Source organism: Ptychodera flava, chromosome 3, assembly GCF_041260155.1.
Source record: "Ptychodera flava strain L36383 chromosome 3, AS_Pfla_20210202, whole genome shotgun sequence".
Classification (NCBI taxonomy): Eukaryota; Metazoa; Hemichordata; class Enteropneusta; family Ptychoderidae; genus Ptychodera; species Ptychodera flava.
The window spans coordinates 45,575,121-45,602,091 of NC_091930.1; the positions used below are offsets into that span (position 1 = coordinate 45,575,121).

At 37.2% G+C, this 26,971-nt stretch overlaps 1 protein-coding gene and 1 long non-coding RNA gene across 2 annotated transcripts in view; both read right to left on the reverse strand.

Annotated features, from left to right (window-relative positions):
- Positions 1 to 563: 563 nt before the first annotated feature.
- Positions 564 to 1,919, reverse strand: LOC139126902 (uncharacterized). The gene is made up of 3 exons (XR_011550864.1): positions 1,813 to 1,919; positions 1,090 to 1,232; positions 564 to 625 (listed from the first exon to the last, which is right to left on the reverse strand). It is a non-coding gene; the product is annotated as an uncharacterized lncRNA (long non-coding RNA).
- Positions 1,920 to 3,351: 1,432 nt separating this feature from the next.
- The window catches only part of LOC139130260 (uncharacterized), a 38,226-nt gene continuing 14,606 nt past the window's right edge, over positions 3,352 to 26,971 (reverse strand). Inside the window, exons 4-9 of the mRNA XM_070696012.1 lie at positions 11,822 to 11,925; positions 6,392 to 6,498; positions 6,028 to 6,092; positions 5,433 to 5,534; positions 4,769 to 4,832; positions 3,352 to 3,356 (exon numbers count right to left, since the gene is read on the reverse strand). Coding sequence (XP_070552113.1) covers positions 3,352 to 3,356; positions 4,769 to 4,832; positions 5,433 to 5,534; positions 6,028 to 6,092; positions 6,392 to 6,498; positions 11,822 to 11,925 — 447 coding nt within the window. The remainder of the gene's footprint in view (positions 3,357 to 4,768; positions 4,833 to 5,432; positions 5,535 to 6,027; positions 6,093 to 6,391; positions 6,499 to 11,821; positions 11,926 to 26,971) is intronic.

A 26,971-nucleotide genomic window follows, 5' to 3' on the forward strand; every position in this document is an offset into this window, starting at 1 on the left:
ACAAAATTGACAGGCAGAAAACCTCCTATTATATTCGGGTGCAATGTGTGACATTAAGGAACTGTGGACGTCACCGGTTGTTTTTGATGGTTTTTATTTTTAAATCTCGATAACTCATTATGTTGCGGCAACCATTTTCGATGAAAATCGAGATTTGGCATGGTTATTACCCTTCATTCTTTGTTGGTATACGTACGTTGCTCTACAAGTTCTACCGGTAAACAGATGACGTCATTATGTACATCACTACGCGATTGGATGCGACCATCGCCTTTCAAAAAAATTAACAAAATTCAGGATGCATGTTTGATATCGCACGTTCTCTATATTCAAATTTTCGGACAATATATTTAACAATACAATTGTTATTCCATGAGGTATATGATAAAACGTTTACGGCCCGGATGCGGGTTTTGCGAACTTCGGTCGTACAGGCCCTCGCACGCTCTGGCCCTTCCGCTTTACGACCTCGGTCCGCATCTTGGCCGTGACAATTGTTGTTTTCTACGAATACAAGCAATTATTAAAAAGTTAACAAATGCTGCAAAAATGATATACTGCACCTCGTATTTTCCCGCCTGCGACGCTGAGAAGAGTTGGATACCAGTCAACAATGTGAATCATCCTTCAGTAAAAAACAAACCAGGATGAAAGAGCATTAATCGCTGACACGGTAATACAGGATTGATAAACCTGACTACGCTTTGGCCTATCTTTGTCAATTATTGAATATATTAATTGGTGACATAAGCCCCCGGTAACTGTACATTCATTTGACTGGTAGAGGTAAAGCATTATTTTTGCACAAATCTAAATGCAGAATTCATCGAACACTAATCTGTATGTATTATAAACTCTATTCACTTGACCCCAGACAAAATGATGACTTAATCGCATCTCTAGACAAAACATTTATTGAAAGTGGTATAAGATCTCTGGGCATTATTTTGTTTAAACGAACAACAACAACGACGACGACAACAACAACAACAACAACAACAACAGCAGCAGTACAGAGCACACTGCCTAATTTACGCCTCTTTCAGCCGAAGAGAGAAGACGAGATTTGTATTCACGACACGTACATACCCGTTGTAAGTATAACCTGTTTTCTGAAGCATGTTGCCGTGAATGAAGCCAACAGCTCGAGTGCCACCTTCAAATAATTGATGTTTCTGGCCCAGAAGTGGCCAGTTGCTGCCCTGGTGCGGAGGAAGGGTTGGTGCCCCATTCTAAATACCACAAGGACAAAAGGTTACACTTTACGAAAGCTATGACAACACTTAGGCTATTGATGCCGACGTCGACGTCAACACCACTAAACACGATTGGAACTAATTCTTGATGATTGCATTTTCATATTTTGCAAATTTCTCAAAAGCGTTAGGTGCCCTATAGCTAAATGTTGCAATATTGCAAATTACTTATATAAAACAAGTGTGTAATATAAAAAGAAAAGTAGATGAGGTAACAATTGTAGATTAAATCGACATTACTTCACCATCCAATTATCCAAACTTAGTTCCAATCGCGTTACAAGTGGAACCGACAAAAAATACCAGCATTTGAAGAATATTTATAGTGTTTTGACTTGCTGGTATCTCAAACGTCTCAGTTGCAAAAGGTATCTCATCTCGTTCAGTTTTGCGTTCGAAAATGCTGCCCTGTAGCCATTCTCTCTCAAAAGCCCAACAGGGGTACGCACTGGACACTGTCTTAAGACTGTCTTAAAAGAGACTAATGACGTAGCTGATACACATGTAAACACTGTCGATTCTCCAGAAAACAAATATTATTTAAGGTTATACTCACATCTGATGAAAAAACAAGTAAAGTGTTTTCCCATAAACCATTTCTTTTCAATGCGCTGACAACTTGTTTAATACCATCGTCCAGAGCCGTTGCCATGCCTTTCAACGAACAAGAGGAAGAAAATGCACATGACATTCAACGAACACATTTAAAAACAAACCAGGATGAAAGAGGATTAATCGCTGACACGGTAATACAGGATTGATAAACCTGACTACGCTTTGGCCTATCTTTGTCAATTATTGAATATATTAATTGGTGACATAAGCCCCCGGTAACTGTACATTCATTTGACTGGTAGAGGTAAAGCATTATTTTGCACACATCTAAATGCAGAATCATCGAACACTAATCTGTATGTATTATAAACTCTTTTTTCTTGACCCAAGACAAAATGTTGACTTAATATCATCTTTAGACAAATCATTTATTGAAAAGGATATATGATCACTTGGCATTATTTCGTTTAAACGAACAACAACAACACCAACAACAACAACAACCACAAAAACAACAACAGCAGTAGCAGCAGTACAGAGCACACTGCCTAATTCACGCCTCTTTCAGCCGAAGAGAGAAGACGAGATTGTTATTCACGACACGTACATACCCGTTGTAAGTATAACCTGTTTTCTGAAGCATGTTACCGTGAATGAAGCCAACAGCTCGAGTGCCACCTTCAAATAATTGATGTTTCTGGCCCAGAAGTGGCCAGTTGCTACCCTGGTGCGGAGGAAGGGTTGGTGCCCCATTCTAAATACCACAAGGACAAAAAGTTACACTTTACGAAAGCTATGACAACACTTAGGTATTGATGCCGACGTCGACGTCAACACCACTAAACACGATTGGAACTAATTCTTGATGATTGCATTTTCATATTTTGCAAATTTCTCAAAAGCGTTAGGTGCCCTATAGCTAAATGTTGCAATATTGCAAATTACTTATATAAAACAAGTGTGTAATATAAAAGAAAAGTAGATGAGGTAACAATTGTAGATTAAATCGACATTACTTCACCATCCAATTATCCAAACTTAGTTCCAATCGCGTTACAAGTGGAACCGACAAAAAATACCAGCATTTGAAGAATATTTATATTGTTTTGACTTGCTGGTATCTCAAACGTCTCAGTTGCAAAAGGTATCTCATCTCGTTCAGTTTTGCGTTCGAAAATGCTGCCCTGTAGCCATTCTCTCTCAAAAGCCCAACAGGGGTACGCACTGGACACTGTCTTAAGACTGTCTTAAAAGAGACTAATGACGTAGCTGATACACATGTAAACACTGTCGATTCTCCAGAAAACAAATATTATTAAGGTTATACTCACATCTGATGAAAAAACAAGTAAAGTGTTTTCCCATAAACCATTTCTTTTCAATGCGCTGACAACTTGTTTAATACCATCGTCCAGAGCCGTTGCCATGCCTTTCAACGAACAAGAGGAAGAAAATGAACATGACATTCAACGAACACATTTAATATTTCTAAAATATTATCATGCTTAAGTCCGCCTACATAATAAATAAAGCTAAGTTGCTATGCTTTGTATAGGAAAAAAGAATTATAATTCTTTTTCAATATTTCAGTTATCACAATCGTGAGTTCTGGCATAAGCTCAGAATACCCAACTTCAACCACACCAGCGTCAAGTTTCATTAGCCAATGGCGCTTGTCAGAAATCTTGTGCTGTGTTTTTTAATCTCTATGGTTATAACTTTCAAAATTTAGTATATTTAGATCGGATTCGAACACATCGTACAGTATCCAGTCACCAAGCCAAGACATCACAGTCAAAACCGCTCTGCCGAATCTCCACCCTTGAGTTGTTCAATAACCGAGCTTGTTGGCATAGAACAAATGCATAGGGTACGAATTTTCATCAACCTCATTGCCCATCACATTCTAACATGTGTCGACTTTCATGAAATGTAAAAAACACAGTTGGAGCCTTCAAAAACGTACGATCCAACTATTCTTCAACAAATGTAATTTATCAGTGGAAAACCTGTCGCTCACTGGGTAGGCCAATTTGCTTACTTTATGTGATAAATAAACAGAAAATATTATATTATCTACCTGTGACAAACGGCTTTCTATATACATATATATTCTTTTATAATGCGCAGATATAGCTTTCTTTCTAAGACTATGCAATGATAACCGTGATAATTTGAACGTTTCACCAAAAAATCTAAATATTACAAATAAACCTTACGGATATCTATTGACATCAAGTATGCTATTGATTACTTGAAACATACTCAGGAACTGTGCATTGAATATTCAACAAGAATATTGCCGTTTTCCTCAATATGTTATACACCAAAGATGTCTTTAAGTGATTTTTTTAATATTTCAGTATCAAAATATTTCTGTACATTATTGCTTAATAATTTAAATAACTGTCTATTTTTTTCGGCCAAAAGGTTGATATATGAGGCTGAAAACAAAAAAATATCTCATAGTATTTTAAAAACTTTGCTCCGATTGCACTGGTCATTCTAGCTGATTTTACATTTACGTAGTCAGTCTTTGAGGCATTAAGCGCCTCGAAAGTGTACGAGATAAACTTTTACTCAAACTTCCCTTCATTGAACTTTCAACCATAGTCTTACCAAAAAAGTATAAAAATAAGGAGCAACCATGCAAATTTTGCCACTGGAGTAACATATAGCTTGATATTTACAGATATGTGAAAGTAAAAATGGCCGCCATCCTAGTTTTAACTCTATTGTAAAAATAATTCTCGATTTTCGAAAACTTAAGTCAGTAAGTTCTTAGAAATGAGCCCTGCCAAGTGTAAGACCAGAAAATAATTTAAAAATTTGAAAGACCGGATCTTTGTCTTCAGGGTGCGTTAAAGCTAAAGAGTAAAATATGCTATTGTTTACAAGGTTTAGTTTGAGGGAAAGAAAGCTCAGCGATTTGCAGAAAACGTGTAGCTTTGGCTTACCCATTAACCTTCTCCGCATTTCATTCTTAACGGATGGATACATATCAAAATACTTTTCAGGAACCTGTCAGGACGATTAGCAAAACATTAGATTATGTTAAATGCAATCAGTGTTGTGATCGATCTATCTATCTATCTATCTATCTATCTATCTATCTATCTATCTATCTATCTATCTATCTATCTATCTATCTATCTATCTATCTATCTATCTATCTATCTATCTATCTATCTATCTATCTATCTATCTATCTATCTATCTATCTATCTATCTATCTATCTATCTTTATGTAATGTATGTATGTATGTATGTATGTATGTATGTATGTATGTATGTATGTATGTATGTATGTATGTATGTATGTATGTATTCTGTCTGTAAGTGTCTCTTTGTCCATTTTACTATTTGAAGAGTTGGCAAAGTAAACTGCAAAAGGTTAGGCATAAGCATTATCTTACTTAGATGATTCGACAAATAAATCCGTTCTTTAAATAACAGCCCCTCCAGTAGCCCAATATGAATTTCTTTATAATCCTCATGAATTTCTCGATCATTTTTGGACATTAAAAAGAGCAGATACCAAACACACTTTCACATACACAAACAAACAAACAAACAACGAAAACTAAAAGGTGAACTAACGTAGCTATTTTAGTCACCTACCTGGAATGGTTCATGGATACTTTGATAGGCAAGGTACATGAAAAATGGCTTGGACTTGTCGTGATGGTCAATGAATTCTACAGCCTTATTACTGAACAGGTACTGTAAAAGAGGTATGAGTTTTGTTTTTCTCGGGATAATAAGGGTCAAGATGTCGGTTAAACATGGTCTAGATTTATTAATGAATTCCATAAGTTGCAAGGCATGGAGGTTCTCACTAATTCCAGCAATTAAAATGATGGTTATTTAACATTATCATTCAGCCTCGTAACAGCAGAAAGCATATTTTAAAATTTAGCTACCGTCCTCCAAGTGAATTTCAACACCATGACAAAGCATGGTCGCCGATCTTCAAAACAAATGCAGTTTAAAGGCAAAATTCGAAAACATTTACGTTGCTCGTTCATTATTACCATGGTCTTAATCTATTTAATTTGTTCTGATGCCATTTTTTCTATTATCTTAACACTCTTTGATTTAACAATAATGTTTCTATGCTGGTTGAGGGATCGGTTTTAGCGGTTGAATTTATGAAGCAAGAGCTCTCGTCTTACCGTACGTGACGGACTCATATGATGCCATTTTGAATACTCACTGTTGAATACGTCCCGTTTTCACCCCATACTGGATCAAAATTGTCGTGAAGGTCGAGCCAATTGCCTAAAGGTCAAAATATATGCGATGCTACATGAAAATTTTTTTTTTATCAACGCCATTATGAACTTTGATATCCTGGGAATAGCTAGAAGAGCATGTAGTGATTGGTTATCATATGTAATATGGTGTTTTCGATTGGGTTCGAACTCAAATGTACGGTATTAGTGAACAACGGTACCTCTTGCACTTTTCTCCTATTGATACGTTTGTAAACATGCATGAGGGCGTATAAAAATCTATTATCTTCAAAAGTACGTCTTCTTGTGTTGGAAAATACACAGCAAGAAAATGCGATAACTCACCTGCCATATGCGTGTAATAATCTTCTGAAGCTAAATAGTATCCGTAAAATTTATCAAATCCTCTTTCGTTGGGTGTGTATGCACTTTTGCAATATCCCAAATGCCACCTTTGCATGATATAAATATAGGAAAGACAGTGAAAATATTACAAATTATCATATACCTCGAGTCAGATTCCTGCCTAATGCTAAGGGTAAAAGACTCCCTCACATTTGTGTAATAATTAACCGTATCATGGCGCCTAGGCACACTTTGCCCAAATATGGGCCAGCGAATAAATTTTACGACAACTTTCACAACTTTCATTCTGGTTACTACATACGTACACATATGTATGTATGTATGTATGTATGTATGTATGTATGTATGTATGTATGTATGTATGTATGTATGTATGTAGGTAGGTAGGTAGGTAGGTAGGTAGGTAGGTAGGTAGGTAGGTAGGTAGGTAGGTATTGTTATGTAGGTCATTTCCCCACACTCATCATGACCTGAGTTCAATTAGTCTAGAACATTCTCAAGGTCACTGCCCTTAATGACCTCACAACCTTGAATTTAATTAGTCATGTTCAGAATGTTCTGGAAATTTAATTAGTTGTGTAAGAGAGATAATTTTAGAACAGTAATTAGCATGTCAATAAAAGTTCTAGATTGTTCTTATATGCCCTTATGTAAGCACATGGGTATAAAAGGGACGTGCACAGCTTCCTGTCAGACTTTTGGGATCGTGTCTCTTGTGTGTTACTAAGGGACGATTCAGAATTTACTTCCAGGGGGGGTGGAGGATTTTCAGGGGGGGCCACCCATTTTTCCCAAGAAAATTTAGGGGGGGCCAGACAAAAATACCACAATCTTTTAGGGGGGGCCAAGGAAAAAAATCATCAATTCAATATTTGCCCAGAATTTCTGATCTCTACAAAAGAGAACCATAGATGCTACCTGTGTGACAGATAAACTCAACGTGTTTAGTTAAACTCCTTTAGCTGCCAAATTCGGTAATATTCACAGTGGTTTGTTTTATGCATCTACTGCAGTATCTTTTCTCTCCCTGAAGCGTCATGAAATGTCCAGTATTTAGCATGTCAACACAAACCATACAGTAAACAGTCAGGGTTGTTTTTGTTGAAAAGAGATCTCGAATCAAGTCCAGGCTAGAATTCATTTATCAACAATAACAATGGTCATTTATGTTCACACTGGTATGTTGCTAAATACAGCATTGGGTGTTCTATGTAGTGATAGAATAACAAACAAATGCTGATACACAGAGATGAACATTGAACAAATGCTAAAAATTACAGCAAATATTCAGCATCATCAGGTTGGGTTTACCTTGTAGCTTGTAAAGCAGTGTAAAGTTGCATGATAAAGAAGTGTTAATTTGTGCAAATGTATGCAAATCACCCGATTTCTTGGCTTCTTATGCCTCCCAATTTCAAAATTTCCGAAGAATATAACTCCACTCCGACTGGGTCAAATTTTCTGAAATTTCACATTATGTTTTTTAAATGCTATATAACAAAACAACTATCAATTGGTTTTGTTTGGCAATAAAGCTCTTACATTTTTAAAAAGAGGCATTTGAATAAGAGGCATTTTAATTTTGCTGATCATGATTTTAATCAATTATTAGAGTGTCAGTCTTTAAACCCCTACAATTTTAAAATGAGGATGGATAATGCCAATAAAATAGTCGTTTTATTCTACATATACTCTCCTTTCAAGTGAAATATTGCATTTCAGAAAATAGTGTCAAGTTTTTGACTTAAATTAATTTTTATCATTAATACCAAAATTGAGGTTTTTTACCCAAATATACACCCACTTCATCCTTTGAGTAACTACTGCTACCATACTAAACTTTAGAGTCTCTGCTTTTTGAAAATATATGGTATGAGGGGGTTTCCTTGTCATCTTTGATGAGAAATATTGCTTTGAAAAAAACTGTGTTGGCAACATGCAGCTCCACCTTAATTCAAAACAAAACGACTTGCTACTCTGCCATTTCTTAAAGTAACATGGTCACGTTGGTTCTCTGGGATTTCGTCAGTTCAGTGTCTGTGTCACTATTATATTCAGAACCAACACCATCATCATCACTCTCAATGACTCCATTGACAGAGATTTCCAATTCAGAGTCACTGCTATCTGACTCTGACTCATCTGTGACATAAGTTGTTACATCTTTCCCTGACAGTTTTCTTAAATTGAATGAAGGTTGTGCATGTATATGTGCGGTTATAATTTGAACTTTTTCAGCTTTCAATTTTTTTTGTTTTGGTAATTTATGTTTATCAAGGTATTTATCTAATTCTTTTACGTTTAAATTTTGAAGGTTCCCACTCAAGAGCAACTTTAACCAGTCACAGTCCTCGTATTTTTTATCCTCTCTTCTTTTCTGCTCCTTTTTCTATGTTTCATTCTCATCAATTTTACCCATTGTAAATTTTTTAAATGTTCTACATAACTTTTTACAGTGCTTACATGTACTATAAACTTTTTTGAAAATAAATTTATGGCCGTCTCATCTTCAAGTTGCTTTTCAGCGAATAGTTTTTTAATGTTGAAAATAAAAATATTATGTATTACTGTCAAAAAATATATGGTGAAAAATTTACAAAAGGGTTGATTTTCCAATAATCCTGTATGTGCATCCAGAAGATCATGTGGCTCTGCATCAATGCTATGTGTCGGATTGTTGAAATATTGTGTACACAAGAAATTTGCTGTAGTCCAAGAAGTGATCTCAGTGTGTATGAGGCTAGGAGAAATATGGATAGGCTTACACATTGTGTATTGATGCTAATACTTTTGTGTCCCATTCATTCTGATATGTATAATCAAAGATTTCTCAGTGGCGGCTGGCAGAAAAGGCAAAAAAACAAATTAACATGTATTGTTTCATGTCATCTGAAAAAATGCGCATCATGACTATTTTAAGATTAAAGTTTGTTAAAAAAAATTTGAAATATGAATGCTCTGTCAATTTTGAAAAATTCTGCTGACAAAATGTGAACTTTGACTTACACAGGGTTATCTGCATTTTAATATGAACATTGGATTGTTAATGGAATGAGCAGAATAACATGTGAATTCATGTTTTTGATAAGGTGTTTTGTTCAAGAAATGATCTAAAATATTCCTCAGCATTGTTGCTTTCCGTGGCAGCTACTTGGTTTTATGACAACCAAATTAGAAAAAAAAGAGAAAATTAAAAACAAGTTGGCTTTCACCAATTTTAATTCCTAATGTTTAAACTTTCACCGTGAGTCTGCATTCAGCATCATCAAATGAAGATGTATGCTGAACTTGTGCATGTACATGTACATCTTACTTTCCAGAAATATCTGGATATCTACAAATGATGTACAATTAAACTTCTAGATATATATCACTTTGCCAATTATCTGCTCCTCTGATTTCCTGTTCACCATTTCTAACTGACATCTTTGCTTGTCTTTGTGTGCATCATATGTATCAGTGAGACATAACGAAAAACGTATTCATATTTAGTAATTAACTTTTCTTCAGAAATTTACAACCAGATATGTTTATTGCTACCCTTTCCAAAAGTGTGCCACTTGCAGTCCCTGCAAATCATTCTTTTTATAGTCACATAACCCTGAAATGATTTGTTATATCATCGATTAAATGTCCGCTACAGTTCCTGCAACTTGTTAGACTGGATATGTCTATAGTGATTATAGTGTATAAGCATGCATGTATATATTAGGGGGGGGGGGGCATGGAAAAAAACACGAAAGATGAGGGGGGGCCATAGATTTTTTCTATAATTTACTAGGGGGGGGGGCCGTGGAAAAAAATCACCCAGAAAATAGAAAATCCTCCACCCTCCCCTGGAAGTAAATTCTGAATCGTCCCTAAACTCCAGTAGTAGTCATTCTCAAGACTTTTCAAGACCTTCACTGCCAACGCTATATTTATACTGTGGACTTTGTGCAGTTTCAAGCCTGCAAGCCAAAGGACTGTTCATTCATCCGACTGACTGTTACAACTCTGAGACTTGAGCTTTGCCGTCCCAGCTGAGATAAGTAGTCTGTACACTTTTAAAGCATGTACTCTATCCCTGACTTAGCAATTAGTTTTATTTTCGTAATAAATTCTGTTTAAACGTTAACTGCTGAGTTCACCCTTTTGTTCGTTTTCTTTGCACGTAACAAATTGGGGCTCTTCTGGGAGACGAATATTTTGCGCAGTTTGACAACATTTTGTCAGCCTTTTCAAAACTGCTGTACACTGTGAACTCAGCGAAATTCAATCATGGCGGAATTCAAGCCAGACGAATTTATGGATGACCTTGATCAGGACGCATTTGATTCCCTCAAAAAAGACAACCTCATCGCACTGGCCGATTTCCTTAAAGTATAAGTTAAAAGATCTATGCGCAAGCGAGAGATACAGTTCAAGATTGCAAAACATTTAGTTAATTCAGGCCATTTTGAGGAGTCTGCCCTAAAAGATTATGAACCTGAGTCTTCCTTTGAACTCAGAAAATTAGAGTTAGAAATACAGGCAGATTTGGCACGTGAAAAGTTAGCAATGGAAGAAAGACAGAAAGAAAAAGAATTACAAATGAAAGAAAAAGAATTACAAATGAAAGAAAAAGAATTGCAAATGGAAGAAAGACAGAAAGAAAAAGAAAGGCAGGAAAGATTAGAAATGGAAGAAAGACAGAGAGAAAAAGAATTGCGATTAGAAGAACAGCGATTGCAGGTAGAAATAAAACGTTTAGAGCTTGGACAGTCAGGAAAATTCTTCCCTTCAGACAAGTTTGACATCACTAAGCATTTCAGGTTAGTTCCCCCTTTCCAAGAAAAGGATGTTGATAAATATTTCCTTCATTTTGAGAAAATTGCTCAGAGTCTGAATTGGCGGAATTCAAGCCAGACAAATTATGTATGTATGTATGTATGTTGTATGTATGTATGTATGTATGTATGTATGTATGTATGTATGTATGTATGTATGTATGTATGTATGTATGTATGTATGTATGTATGTATGTATGTATGTATGCCTGCCTGCCTGCCTGCCTGCCTGCCTGCCTGCCTGCCTGCCTGCATGTATTATGTATGTATACATATGTATGTATGTATGTATGTATGTATGTATGTATGTATGTATGTATGTATGTATGTATGTATGTATGTATGTATATATGTATGTATGTATGTATGTATGTATGTATGGATGGATGGATGGATGGATGGATGGATGGATTGATGGATGCATGCATGCATGCATGCATGCATGCATGCATGCATGCATGCATGCAAGCATGCATGTATGTATGTATGTATGCATGAATAAACTTTGTGCGTGTATGTACATGTATGTATGTACACAAACATTTATGTGGATAATTTTACATTTTGCCCGTCGTATACATGCATGCATACATATACTTACTTTCCCACCATGTAAGTTGAATAGCCGTGGTTTCTAAATTTTCTCGGTAGAATTGGAATGTCCAATGGAAGTCCTGTCGGCATTTGTCTTCTTACTCCTCCAGTCTGAAACAAATTGCTTTGGAGTTATTATACGAAGTATGGTCAATGTTGCCTCGTCTCCGAGGGATGTGTCCGTACTTTGACGAGTTACGGCAAGAATTCGATGTGGTTTCGACTGCCACGTGTAATGACCCCTTCAACCTGCGTGCATAATGGTTGTGACTATTTTCCTACGGATTTTCCGAAATTAACATCGATATAAACTGAAATCAACCTTGCTTACTCATCACTTTACTCACAGAAAGCTATTTTCTAACAAACATAACTTCATCCCTTCGCGGAAGTTAAGAGGCCAGTCTAAAATCGGGTCTAAGTAATCGCACGCACGCACCAGCGTTTGACATTAAAGGTATACTGTCACCTGTTCCAATTTTGCCAAAGTTACCATAGAAAGAGAAAATCTAACCAATCACAGATTTTCAGCGGGTGGCCACTTTTTAGAAACAGCGCCCTCACATGGGTATTTTGAATACAAAGGAACGCCCCTTTTACCATATATTGGCATATTTACATTACAGGTGACTGTATACCTTTAAGCTAGATGGAAACCGCTTAGAGCGCAAAATAAGCAGCTTTACAACATCTATGAATGGAAAGTGGATTTTGCAGATGTGAGATATGCTAAGTTTACCAATCTAGAAAGGAATTTGTGAGTGAATTATGGAAAAGTTGAAGTGAGTACACTGTATAGCGTCGTAACTCGTTCATGTACATTTTGTTGCAGTGCGTATAAAACATCTCGAAGTTATTAACATCGTGGTATATTTTCGTCACTGATTTGCCTACAAAAACATCAAACTTGTTTTAACTACTACATATAAACGAAAGTTTAGCTTTCTTCGGATTATCTTTATTGTAACATTTTGTATCCTAAACCCCAACTGAATACGATCATGACCTGTGAATCTCACTCTACAAACCGGAAACATAATATGTGCACCTTCTTTGTCACGATTATTTTCAGTTTTGTCTGATTTTTGTGGCTCATTAATGGCTCTACGCGAAATACTTCACTACCTAGATATTTAAACTCGTCTACAGGAAACTTGTTGTATCGCGGTTCTATTATAATGCACTGTCGTTCAGGACCATACTCTTCATATGAACAGCGTAGACGATATGCAAACACCGTATTGAACCGGTCTTGAACGATGAAAGGTGTATGTCGTAATACGTAAACATTTGTAAAGCGTTCTTTTGTTGCTTCGGTAAAACTGTACTTGTATCTATAGGTTACTATTAAGGTAATTTCCTGTCACGGTATCAATCGGTGCACTATGGTCAGATATTAGCCCTGCGGCAGGTATGAGTCAAGAATGCTCGGTTATGACTACGTCGTAGCCGTATCATAGTCCTGCCTAGCCCTGCGTACCGTGCTGTGACCATACTTCGTACGCCGGGGAACAGTGCACAGTACGCAGGGCTAAGCCCCGCCACGCAGAGCGGAGTTTTGCGTGTGTAGACGCCAAAGAAGTAGCTTAGGCCCTTCTTTTATTGTACTGTGATCTTTAGTCCTCAAAATTTGCAGCCACCTAAGTCTGTGTATGGTGATTTGTGTTCGTCCACAGTGTTTCCCTCTATTGTGGTGCAGGGTAACATAGTGAACGGAACATGTACACAAAGGTCCACACAGCATCGTACCTATGGTGCATCAGAAAACATGAGAATGTTTTGTTTATTTTGCTATAGAGAGGGATTAAATGCATACAATTAGTTAAAGCTTGTGGCAACTTTTTAGAGAACACAAACGGACCCTGAAGCATTTCCTCTAGTATTAACAATCCATGAAGGAACAGACCTTGTCCGTGATGTAGGGGACACCACAGTTTTACTCTATGGATCCATTGCATGTATGTGGATTGGTGGGACACCATGGAATTTACTTTTCTGTTTTTCGCCCCAACCACGTGTGTTGAACATCACGTTGAAAACATATGACTGAAGTTCGGATTTTTTCGACTACAATACTTTGCAATATATTCAACGTTTCAATGTAGATGAATGTTCAGTTCTAATGTATGTGACACAATTTCTGTATCGTTTGCTGTCTTGTAGCGTCTGATCTAAATCCATCCCTATGTTAGAACCCACTGAGAAGGAACTCGGCATGGCGTCTCAAACGAAACTTTGTAGTAGTGTAACAGCTTTTTGTAGTTTAGAACCAATAAAGGCAACAGGATGTCTGACCAGTACATATGCCTAGGGGTAATTACAAATGCTCAGAACAGCAATTTTATCCAATCACATACGCGCTTCGTGAAAGGTGTCAAAACATTTGGCTGATTTGACATTTGTAGATAAACATCGAGAGAAGTAGTATAAGTGCATGTGTTATAATCCAAAGCAGACCAGTTTCTGTGTGGGAAAAAGTTGGAATGACCACACACAACACGGATTATTCATGCTCCGAACTTTACAGAAGCTGATGTTGTATGCATGTTTAGTGATGTTAACGTATCAAGTCATTTAAAATAAAGAAAGACTAAAATTCGCTGTTTAGTCTCGTTTTCGTAAACACAATACTATATCTCATAAATATTCAGCAAGTTAAAATATTAAATATATTTGTTTAGTTCCCGAATGATAAAACGTTTATGTGCATGAGTCACTGGGCACTTTTAAGGTATGGTTATCTCGTATTTCATCGTAAATATATGACACGTCACACAATATATTTTACTTAGTAATAAGTCTTTTCATACCCGAACAAAACAGTTTACAATGATTCTATCTTATTGTTTTATGGAAGCACATCTTGAAAAATACAACTAATAAGATTGGAACTAAATTTAAATAATTTGATCTTTATATTTGTCAAATATCTCAAAAGTGTTAGGTGCCATAGAGCTGAATGTCGCAATATTACAAATTACCCGTACAAAGAAGCGTATAACTTAAAAAGAAAAGCAGATGAGCTTACCTTTGCAGATTGAACATAAATTACTTCACCATCCAATTATCCCCAATTAATTCCAATCGTATTAACTAGTTTTAACCACCTAAAGATCAGACGTATTTGTAGACTTTAAACATAAACAACTCACAAAATCCAATTAAGTTTAAGTATGTAATGTGCAATAATGATCTCACCTGGAAACCAAGTCGATACGGGTAATATCCACTCATTAGCGCCGCCCTACTCCTGAAATTGCATCCAACATTGTACAAGGTATATCATTTGACCATAGAAATTTGTCAAAAGACGTATGTTAGGGAGATAATCGATCACTGATGTCTTATATAAATCTGTAATTACCACATTAGGCTGTAATTTTAATCAATACAAATCATCTCCCTCCTTGCAAAGAGGAAGAGGGCGTCCGATTAGGTAGACATACAAAATCCGTCCCTTTAGCAATGAATTGATGGCAAACAGAAACGTTATGAACTCACAAATCGCAATTAAGCTTAAGTTCGACCAGTAGTACAAATAAAAGAATAATTGCCCACAGGCTAAGCAAGAGTTTTAACCAAGAGATCGCGTTACAGACTCTGTGTTAACAACGATGAGAAAAAATAAAATGTTGCTTTCCTTGAAACGAATAACGCTTTCACAGACAAATAACTAGTTTACCGACGCAAAAACAGTCTCTCTCCTTGTTCACTTTTTACGATGAGCTACATTGACATAAATTACCGCAAACAACATAAGTATGGCTTTTCTAATGATATTGACTAACTCTACTCAATAAACGCTCCTTTTTTTCGAGGCAGGATTACTTACGGACTGCAAGATTGAGTCACATATGATTGGTTCAGGATGATACCACCTCTGGCAAGTTCATCGATTGTAGGAGTTATGATGTTGGGATTGTTGTAACCAATGTCAGCCCATCCTAAAGAGGAATGAACACGAGAAGCCACGCAAGAAATGTCGTCTATAAGCAAAAATTATAGCACTGAATAAAGGTTCATAATAAATTAAAACAGGAACTTATTCTATAAAAGCAGGATTAATGTAAATTTATGCAAATGTAAGGAAGCCACGCTACTGATCGAACGTGTCGTGTTTGGTCTCAGAATCCCAAAATCTTGCCATGTTTCCGGAGCCCATTTTGTCGTGAATCTTTCATATGATGGCTGTGAATATATAGCAACTAAACCTGAGTCGAATTTAAAATGAAAAAATGTTCCGTTTTTTTTTTTTTGTCGGAGAACGCATGTGTTTCAAAATGTGTCCCCGGTACGACCATTTGACCCCTCTTTGCATATGTCACGAAAGTGCCCATCATGATTTAATTGTAATACAGTCAAAGCAATGCCATGAGAAGTCAAAAACTCCGGCCCAGTGTATGCAAATGGCGCGTCAGCAGTAATCCTCTTATTGTGCGCCAACCGTCCTGTAACTTGCTGTTTAAGGAAGAAATTAACAAAACATGTGTAACTATTTTAAGTTATTTGCATTTCATTTTCACGTTTTAAAATAAAAATTGATTTCTTTTTGAAACATAAATTACGCCTTTTACTAGTAAAATTGTAGGATAGAATCTCTAAGCTCAAATTAGTGATTTTAGAAAATTTTGAGAAAATTGCCGCATGCAGAGTAGTAAAATACTTTTGACGTTGATAGTCAGTTAACCCACATTGACTTTGAAATTTCAATTTTTCTCTATTTTTGACCGGTATCATAAAGCATTGAAGCGACCAGGTTTGAAGCATTCCGGGTTGCACTTGATTAAGAATAACGAGATCATAACCGACCTGTTCTGAACGGCGTGACATTTATAAAGTCGCTCAATTCATAGACTGCAAGTACTGCATAGAAATTCTGACAGAAACCAACTTTTGTGAAGTTGAGATGATCCGCTGCACAACTCTGTCTCAACTTGCATGAATGTAGGAGAAATCATTTCCAGTACGGTCTCATTATAAGCACGCGATGCCCCATATGCGTGCCGTGTGCGGAGCAAGAGCTAGTTTAAATTGTTCATCGTTAAACAGGCTGGCTTTAGAGTGCATCATGACAAATGTGTTCTCATCTAACTAAGCGCTCACCTGCACAGGGAATCTGAAACAAAGCGGCAAATCTTGTGACCGTTCGCTATGAAACTGACGTAAAATAGAGTTATCTCCAGAACAAATCAATTGTATGGCTATAAGCTGCCCCGTGCCAATTTCAAAACAGGCAACTGGTGTCAACTTCATCACCGGCGGTACGAATGTACGCGGAAAGAATTAGCGGTAATTTCACTTGAAACTACATCATTTTGCATTCACAGAAACCTATACTTGATCCAGTGGATTACTCCACAACAACATTGGATAAGAAATTACTATAGCAAACTGATATTTTGTGAAATATATGTCTCTAACAATGTATATGAAGATTGGTAGTCAAATTTATACACAGCCTCTGAGCTAGATAATTGGGTTTTTGACGCAGAACAACAATTGTAATTCGCCACTCGGTTTATGTACTTGACGATGCTGAGTGCATGAAGTCAAAAAACCAAGAAATGAAACAGCTAATAATGTTACAGTTTGAATATGAAATGTTGCACAGAAGATACGAACTTACCCAGGTCATCAGCGAGGATGAATACGATGTTGGGCTTTTTCATTTGGTTCACCCTTTTCTTCAGAGAAACGTTAACGTACCACAGGAAACACCCAAAAGTAAACAAAGTTAAGATGACAAAATTTCTGAGAAGCTGCATCGTCAGATTGTGATTCACCGGGGCGTCTCTTTTCAACTGGACCGGGGAAAGCAGGAAGCCAAATATCACATGTGCGCAAGGTATATTTTTTTTCTAAAATATAAGTTGTATTGTTTGTCTCGCTTAACTATTGTCCTGTTGCAAGTAACAGACTGTAGGGTCAATGCATTTTGTACTGCTGACAAGCGATGAACAGAATGTTAGCATTTGTTTCAAACCATACAAAATTTTAATCATAATGCCAGTAATTAAAATTAAATATGTTTGATAGTAAAACATTTGACAATATGCTCTGTAAGGTGTACTCGGCGTATCCAGGTAACGTCCGACGTGCTGATCGAGAGCGATGGAGAAAACACAAAACCCTCATCTATTTGTTTTGCAATCACATTTGATGGACATGCAGAGTAATAGTTCCATGTAGGACACATTGAGTGTGTTTTGTATTTGCATGGATTATCGTCTGTATTTAAGCTGAATATTGCATACGCAGATGAATAAAGTTAAGAATCCATTGCTTGTATTCAGCAGGCCTGTATTCATGTGGACTGATGTGAATCAACGTGTATTATTCTATAATAAAGGCACTAGTAGTGTGACTTTATCTGTATTATTATTCATTTTGATGCAGCTCACCTTTTCAAAAGACCGATTCAAATCGGACGACCTGCTTACTGAAATCTCAGACTTCGTAGTTTTGACTAATCCTATCTACAGATAATCTGCGTAACTGCTGTGCTTTCTAACATGAAGCCCGCCGATGCAATTTAGTAGTGTAAATGGCGACTTGACTAGTTCAGTTCTATAATATACAAGTCGGTTGGCAACAACACTGGTCTTTTTGTCCAATGTCTCCCATAATATATGTGTCTCTGATGATCATACAGATCATGTAGTATGAAATCAGTAGATTCACCAGCATTGTTCTCTGATCATTTTTTAATAAGTTAACTGATATGTTGTTCTTTATATTGTCCCATTGCTTAAATAAAAAATTGAAGGTGAGTCTTTCAGTGATTTCAATGATGTGTATTTTTCCCTCAAATTCGAAGGCTAACATAGATTTGTGTGTTTTCAGTTGCAATGAACTTTTCCGATAAAGGTCATACTGTTCAGAATCGTACCAACTGTATTTTATTTTTTTATACATCAGTGGCCAAGTTCTATTGGTTCTATTATTTGATGACAAGGTCATTGTTCTTCAATGACGAGTTCATTTTCAAAAGCGTTGAATGATCCGGAAAGTCGCAATTTTTACTATATTTGATTTTCCCATTGCAAGTAACATATTTTATGAAAAACCCGATATGTTAATGAAAGAATATTGTTGTGGAATTTCGGGTCAGTGCCCTGTTACGTCGCTTTTGCTCCGTTGGCTCAGAAAATGTAACTTTTTCCTGTATCTCAGGTTGGGAGCACAATAAGACCTGTCGGCTTTACATCAGAGCGGGACTTGGATCACGTGGGAAAAATTTTAATACGCCTACACCCCCTGACTTTTAGACTTCTAGACTTCTAAATCAATCGTTGAGCAGTGGACAGCGTGTACAAAGCTGTGCTAAGCTGAAGTTTTGTCTAACCGTTGTTTCTCTTTTATTTCGTAAACCTGGTGCTATTTCTGGTTTTCATGGTTTTTCAGTGTACAGGTTACTCGAGCAGACAGGGCTTGTGATTTGCTCTCACCAGTCAAATCTCAGTGCGCGTTCCGTCGTTCACACATTCCTTGTATTTGACCACGGTTTGTGACGGTCCGGGTCATCGCCATCTAGGCTTGCCACGATAACGCTACCATTAACAAGAGGAAACCTGTAGTCCTTTAAAGATTGGAGTTTTAGGCCTAATTTCAGATAATCCGTTACGATATTCTTAAACGCACCATGTGAAATGTTCCGTATCCAGAGAGCAATTGCAGAATTCATTTTGATCGATCCTTACGATATATAGTAGAATCCATGAGGCATCCATCAATATCAAGCCATGGGAATCCAGCACAAAAATAACCAGTGGATTCCCTCTGGATTCCAAAGTATTTTGATATAATCCAATTTAGAATCCAGCAAAATCCTTTATGGATGGATTCAGTTCTTCTGCACAGTGACGACTGTGTAAATTAGGACCAGTACTGGTTAATTCGTTAGGCTAGTATTACGGAGAGTAGACTTCGGATTTCTTGTCTGTGAACATTAGCCTTCACTCTAGCTTCAACCAAGCAATTTGCCTGAGAGAAATATTCATGCCATCCGAGTTCACTTCATTACTATAATCATTAATATTTCGTCACTTCTAAAATCAATTTAGAACTTCAACACCTATATATATATATTTATTTATCTTACCATCAGATCAATCACAGCTGTAATCCAATGTCATCATCGGTCATCCGCTGGTTTGAAAACATAGAAGACAAGATGCAATTCAAAATCGTGACATTGGACACTGTGAATTTCTACCCATCTATCTCAGAATCCTTGCAATAAAAATCGCTTGAATTTGCACAACACACCACCATTTCAGATAGGGATGTCGATATCATTATGCATTCAAGGAAATCACTCCTATTTGATGACTCTGTACCATTGATGAAGCGTGATTGCACCAATTTGTTTGACGTCACAATGGGAAGTTACGACGGAGCTGAGGTATGTGAACTACTGGGTCTTTATATTCTCAACATACTTGCTTCATTCTTCGATTAAAACAATACTGGTCTATATAGAGATGACGGCTTTGGTGTAATAAAGAACGCCACCGGCAGGAAAGCAGAATGAATGAAAAAAAGACTTATCAAAGACGTTCAATGATCTCGGCCTAAAAGTAACCATGGATGTAAACGGAAGTATCGTGAACTTCCTTGACATAACTCTAAACTTGACGAACGGCCAATACTACCCATACAGAAAACCTAACGACAACACGATATATGTCAATAAGAAATCCGACCACCCTCCCTCCATAATCAAACACATCCCCGATACAGTGAAGTGATATTTACAGTGAGGCACTTAAGGCCAGTGGATACAATGACCAGTTAAAATACACACGTGTTGACAAGCCGGAGGGAAAAAAAGAAACAGACAGCATAGAATTACATGGTTCAACCCATCCTACAGTAAGAATGTGAAAACCAACGTCGGAAAGGAATTATTTCGTCTCCTTGAGAAACATTTTCCCAACGATTGTAAATTATACTAAGTTTTACAATAACAGAAATACAGCTAAATTAAACTACAGCTGCATGCAGAACATGGACAGTATCATAATATCACACAACAAAGCGGTTACCCAGCGCAATTATAAAAAACTCACTGACGAATGTAAATGCCGTATCAAGACCAATTGCCCACCCCAGGGGGGCTTGCCAGTCTAAATCTATAATCTATAAAGCTACTGTTACAAGCGATACCAATGAGGTGAAACATTACATCGGTCTAACTGACAACACATTTAAAACACGCTATGCAAATCATGTCTTATCTTTCGGAAGCAAGGCATACGCCAACAGCATAGAGCTATCAAAGTATGTCGGCCACTTGAAATCTAAGGACAAACCATTCAATATATCATGGTCAATCCTATCGAAAGCAAGTAGTTACTCAAATGTATCTAAGAAATGCAACATTTGTCTTACAGAGAAGCTATTCATAATTAATGCAGATAAGTCCATCCTTTTAAACAAGCGTTCTGAGCACGGGCACTCTGTTGTTCTGAGTTGATAGTCTGAATAAACTAAGCGGCTCATATGTAAATACGAACTTTGATGATAACTGTGTAAGAAATATATAACAGAATGCCGTTCAGATTGAAATGCCGACTTAGCTACAAAACCAGATCAAGGTCGGACGTGTCTACGTGAACGTCACAAGCGACCACATCGACCGCATTCTTTCGATGCTAAACGCCGCGGCGGAACGACGCACGCATTTAAATACGCGTACTATACGTACGCTCACGCTCCTGCGCTGTGTACGTGTCGTTTCACATAATGATATTTATAACACGCCACATGCTCATTCCCTGTCGCGATTCGCCAGAATACGTCACGTGACGAGAAAATAGATACGTCTAGTCCCCACCGCATCGATAAAAGTGACGTCAGAGGGCATTTTTTGAAAAGCTATTTCCCTAGGGAAATAGTCCTGACCAAATTTGGAAAAGTGTTTGGTCACGTGACCGTAGTGTCGTCTGCATCTTTGCAACAATGGCGGGTGACTAGAACGTGATATACGTCCGGGATAGGTGACGACACATTCTCTAAAACAGATTTTCCAACATTTTCCAACATTCCAACAGCGTAGGAACTTGAACAGCTCATCGACGGAAAAGATTAAAGTGCAACTAAGGATGTCGCTAGGTATGTTTAGAATATTTTTCGAAAGAAAGTGGTACCATGAACAACTGAAACCGCTGTGGAAACATCGCCCAGTAAACTTGTCATAATGGATTGTTGCGGTGCAAAATATCAAAACACATTAAAAACTATATAACAGTACAACATGAACATGTGGTGAGTTATAAAACACCTATAGCCTGGTCTTTATTATTTATTATGAGGGGAATCGTCGTCCTCTCCACACTCTAATCAGGGAGTGTTACGAACGATATTTGAACATCATGGACAGATTGCCACATACCCTGGATTTGGTTGACCAGATGCTGCAACACTTAGACGAACGTTTAAATCACATTTGATTTTAATATTTGAATAATTTAGGAAAGTCAATGTTTTATCAACTGAATATATTTATATGATAATTATGTTTGCGAATTTTTTATGGAAGTCATGGAAACAATGGCTTTTCGGACTAAAATTATGGGTTGTAAGTTAGTTTTTGTTTTTTATTTAAGTTTTAAAGAAATCACAAGAAGCGATTTCAAACCAACAGTTACTGTAAGAAGGATAATACATACTAACTTTGTTTAAATAAATATTCACTTAGTCGAACAATTCAACAATTGTATGTAGTTTTCTTCTTTTATATGGCAAAAACAAAACTAGATAAGAAAAATATAAGTGGAATTTGGCCGCAAAAGAGAAAGCGGTGACATACTGCTTGTGGCAGTTGGATACACAATCGCCGAAACTTGTCCCAGAGACTGAATATTCACAGCGTCATGCGATTCTGAACGGCTAAGCAACGCGACTGTAACGTTTCCATAATGTAAAATCATTTGATTACAAAATTGGGCTATTCAATGGATTTCTTTTTCTATTTAGTCCGACCGATTGACCATTGAACACCAAATAGATTTTAAAAACTCTCCATTATAGCAATGAGGGAAAAAAATCTTATTTTTTTAAAATTTCATTTAAAACAAGTGATAGATATGCAACGTAATTTTCCGAGACTAAAGGTGTCGTGAATGTATCAAGGGACGACTCGAGTTAAACAGTTTGCGCAGCCTACAATCTTTGTAACAACCACATGCTTTCATAATGACAAATCCCTAGAATTACAGGAACACGATGCACAGGTGTGCATTTATATCGACACTCACTCACGGTCCTGCCATCCACCTGTCATACGCTAAGCTATTCTCTGATTGGAAGGCATGAATCAAGCGCTATACCGTGGCGGCAACACAGTATATTATAATGAGACGAGAGACGACGAAAGGAACGGACGAGTCCTCGTCGGCTACTAATTAATTAGGCTACTGTCCAACCGGGTTGCAGAATTTGCGACGAGACATGCAAATGTGACGAAAGCTGCGATGGCATGCTTGGAAACACGGCGTTCTCGTCCATTTTCACGTTCGTTTAGTGAAAGATCGCTATTCCAGCCACCGCGCTCATGTACACGGCAGTCATAGCAACGTACCATCGTCATTCTACGCGCTTGATGATTGCGGTAAATACGCGCTGGTAAGAACTCTGCCGTGCATGCCGCGGTGCAGAGTGACCGGGTGTGAGAGAAAGAATAATCAGTTGGGTGAACCAGCAGAATGCGACTGTTTCTTTTGTATTAATAATACCTCATTTTTGTTGAGGCTTTTATTTTTTTTAATCACGATGGAAGTTCTCCAGCGGCAAACGGAAACTAAAATACGAAATCATGTTTAGGCTACACGGTTATACACCATCATTTAAGAACAACAGAATACCCGTGTTCTGAGTTGGTCTCCAAGTGCCGACACGAAAACAAATTTTACTTGTCAAATTTTAATCTATCCCACCACAACAAATGGTTTGACCCAGCCTGATACTCATATATAAGCACCTGAAGCAAATTTCATACAATAAAATCTACCTGCCTGACGATCGCGTGAATGCGTTAAACTCAAGTAATAGGAACAAAACATACTTGATGTGTTTTCATATTTATTGTAATATTGCTCTGGATCCCTGCATCGAGCACTTTACCCCTCTGAGAAGATACAAACAAGTCTTGGTATGAATATATATATATATATATATATATATATATATATATATATATATATATATATATATATATATATATATATATATATATATATTAATATATATATTATATGTATATATAATACTCGAGTTTTAGGAAAATTCTTCCTGAACTTGAGTATTAGTATTGTTTTTTCACTTTCCATGCGTTCTTTAACATCTTAGATATCGCTATATGGATCGTCCAAAACAGACGAAAGTCTTTGATACATCTTCATTTTTGCAGTCGAAGGGCGACAGTAATTATTAACAAAATCACAAAATTATTTTCTTCTCGATACAAGTGTGTGACGTTTTTCATCGAACATACAGTATACAGCGAAGGTTTTCCAAATGGGAGGCAGGAAAAAATTGTCATCAATCACGTCCCATCTATATAGTCATGAGAACCCGCGCCAGGTTTTATCGAACTTGCTTCAATTTCGCTTGTCGTATTAGCCGATCACGAATGTCGATGCCTCCGTGGTGATGGCCACTGAAGTCGTGAGTTGAAGTGAGTTTGAGAAATGTCGGGACCTCGATCGCAAATTTCCGCACTGACATTGGAGCACAGCATAGACAATTATAACCTAGCTAGGGAGTCTGACTAATAGCCACACAAATCTCTGCTACAGTCGACACTTCACACCCATTTTGGATGTTGCGCTTTCAAAATATATATTTTCTGTTTTTAGTATTTAATACTTCAAAACAAATATTTTGAATAAATAAAAACTGCATGAGTTTCAATATCGATCCTCGAATCCATGAACGCTTGCAAACCATAGAACTTGCTCGAGGTTACATACAAGATGTTAATCGACGATTCAACATGGCTGCCCGTACGGCTGTGAGCATTGCAAACGCGATTGTCAATTTTTTGGGGGCAGATTATTAATTATTAGTACTGGTGTACTGAAAGTGCTTCCTCTAGCTGGACAAGTACTTTCAAAATCTGAGATGACCACCAAGTTTATTGAGCCAACAGGGCATGCGCTAGACTAAAAGAAGATCCAGTCAAGGTCCGGAATATATTGCCTGCAGCAAATTTAACGTTGGTTGGACGCGCTGTCAACGACTCAGAGATTCTCTGGATAGGTTAGAATTATTCACGCCGCGCTGCTGCCGCCACGCTACTAGTCTGGTCCCCTGCCTATTTCTACCGCTGGCTGCGCTGCTAACGAAAATAGAGTAAGGTATAGGCTATCGTAAATATGGCTACCATTGGTCAATAATACAAGTGCAGTCATTGCGTTGAACTTATTTCCAATTGTCATCAGCTACCAATGAGTTTCGATTTCGTATGCCCATAGAGTAATTTTACCTCCATAGTTTTCCAAACCAAGCACCCTATGTTGACATTAAATGAAAAATGATAATTTTTTTAAATTTATGTGTCATTGCCGGACATGCCAAAGGTCATCATTGTTACCAGGTCATATCTGAGACTAAAAATCATGGACGATAATCGTCATTCCACCATTCCATCATGGAATAACATAGTTGGAGACTTAAAAGTGAAGCCGTGCAAACAATTTTAACGTTCGATGTTTCTGAGATTGCCACTGTAAAGATGTGCTGATCACATGATCTTGCCATGTTACTGTGCTCATTAATATGCTGTCAAAATGCCGACTGAAACGTTAGCCTATACCTGACCCTGTTTTAGTTAGCAGCGCAGCCAGCGGTAGAAATAGGGCTGGGGACCAGCCTAACCTGCTATATTCTCTGCATGGAGATTGCTCGATCGCGTCTCTGATTAATAAGCCGAAGATCATTGACGGCGCCCTCTAGAGAGGAAAGTACTATCACTTGTTTACGAATGCCACCGAACGACTTTGTTCTTTTTTCGCAAAAGAGTCAGAGACGAAAATTAGCATGTTTTAAGTCACAGTGACTATTCAGGGCTGTATTAAGAAAATCTTCCAAAACAGGGTTATAATGCGAGTAATGGTAGTCGGTACTGTTAGCGCTGAATAATTCATGTGGCCTGAAGTTGTGTGGGTTTTCAAAAAAAAATTAAGGCATGTGCTGCAGAAATTTTCCAAAACAAATTAGGGTTATTTTCAAAATTACCACGGAATCAGTCGACAACAGCCAAAACAAATTATTTTATTTAAATTTGCAGGGTTTAGGACCCCTTTCTTTGTCGTCGGATTGATAAACGGTACATAAACAGTGGCAGCATGGCTTTCGTAATGTCTGTATTCTATTAGATAAACCCTGTAGAATGTGTTCTTTATCGTTATCTGTGGACACAAATCCCAACATCACCTTTTCTGTCGGCGCTCGTAATAGTAATATAAAGTTGCCCTAGAAAGTCAGTGCTGTATTGACGACCTGGGAAAACTATTTACATTTGTAGCCCGTTTTCACAAAAACTTAAGAGTTTGTGCTTTGTAGTTTGTCTGTCAAGGGTAGGCCTACACCTGTACCAAATTGGGGCTTGATGCAATTTCTTCCACTAACTAATGGTATGAGCACAATGAACGGTATGAACTGATACCGGTATGAACTGGTATGATGTAATAGTAATTATTGTATTTGAAATTCTTTTCAGTAATGTTTGCTGCTAATTTTGTCACTAGATTCTGCTGGGTGAAATAAAAGTGTATTATTTTGAAAACTGAAAAAAATTGTCAACTTCCTTATTCTCTAATAGCCTTGTTCACGGTTATAGGTTTGTTACTAAATATAGCTGTACGCGTGCGACATCGGACACGCAGCTTGAAATGCGGACAAATTTTATCAATGTTGCATGCGTGGCTGTTTTTGCAGCTTGTACTCTGAGTCGTGAATATGTTTTTTAGTATTCACTGTTACACTAGCAGTCGCCCACTGAGATGTATTTTCGTCGTTCTTGCATGCGTAATTTTCAAAAGCGTAATCTAAAAATGCGGACAAATATTTATTTTTGCATATTAATGAGAGAACAGTGACGTAAACTGTGAACGGCCCTATTCAGAGATTCTTATTCTAAGCGTGTAATTTT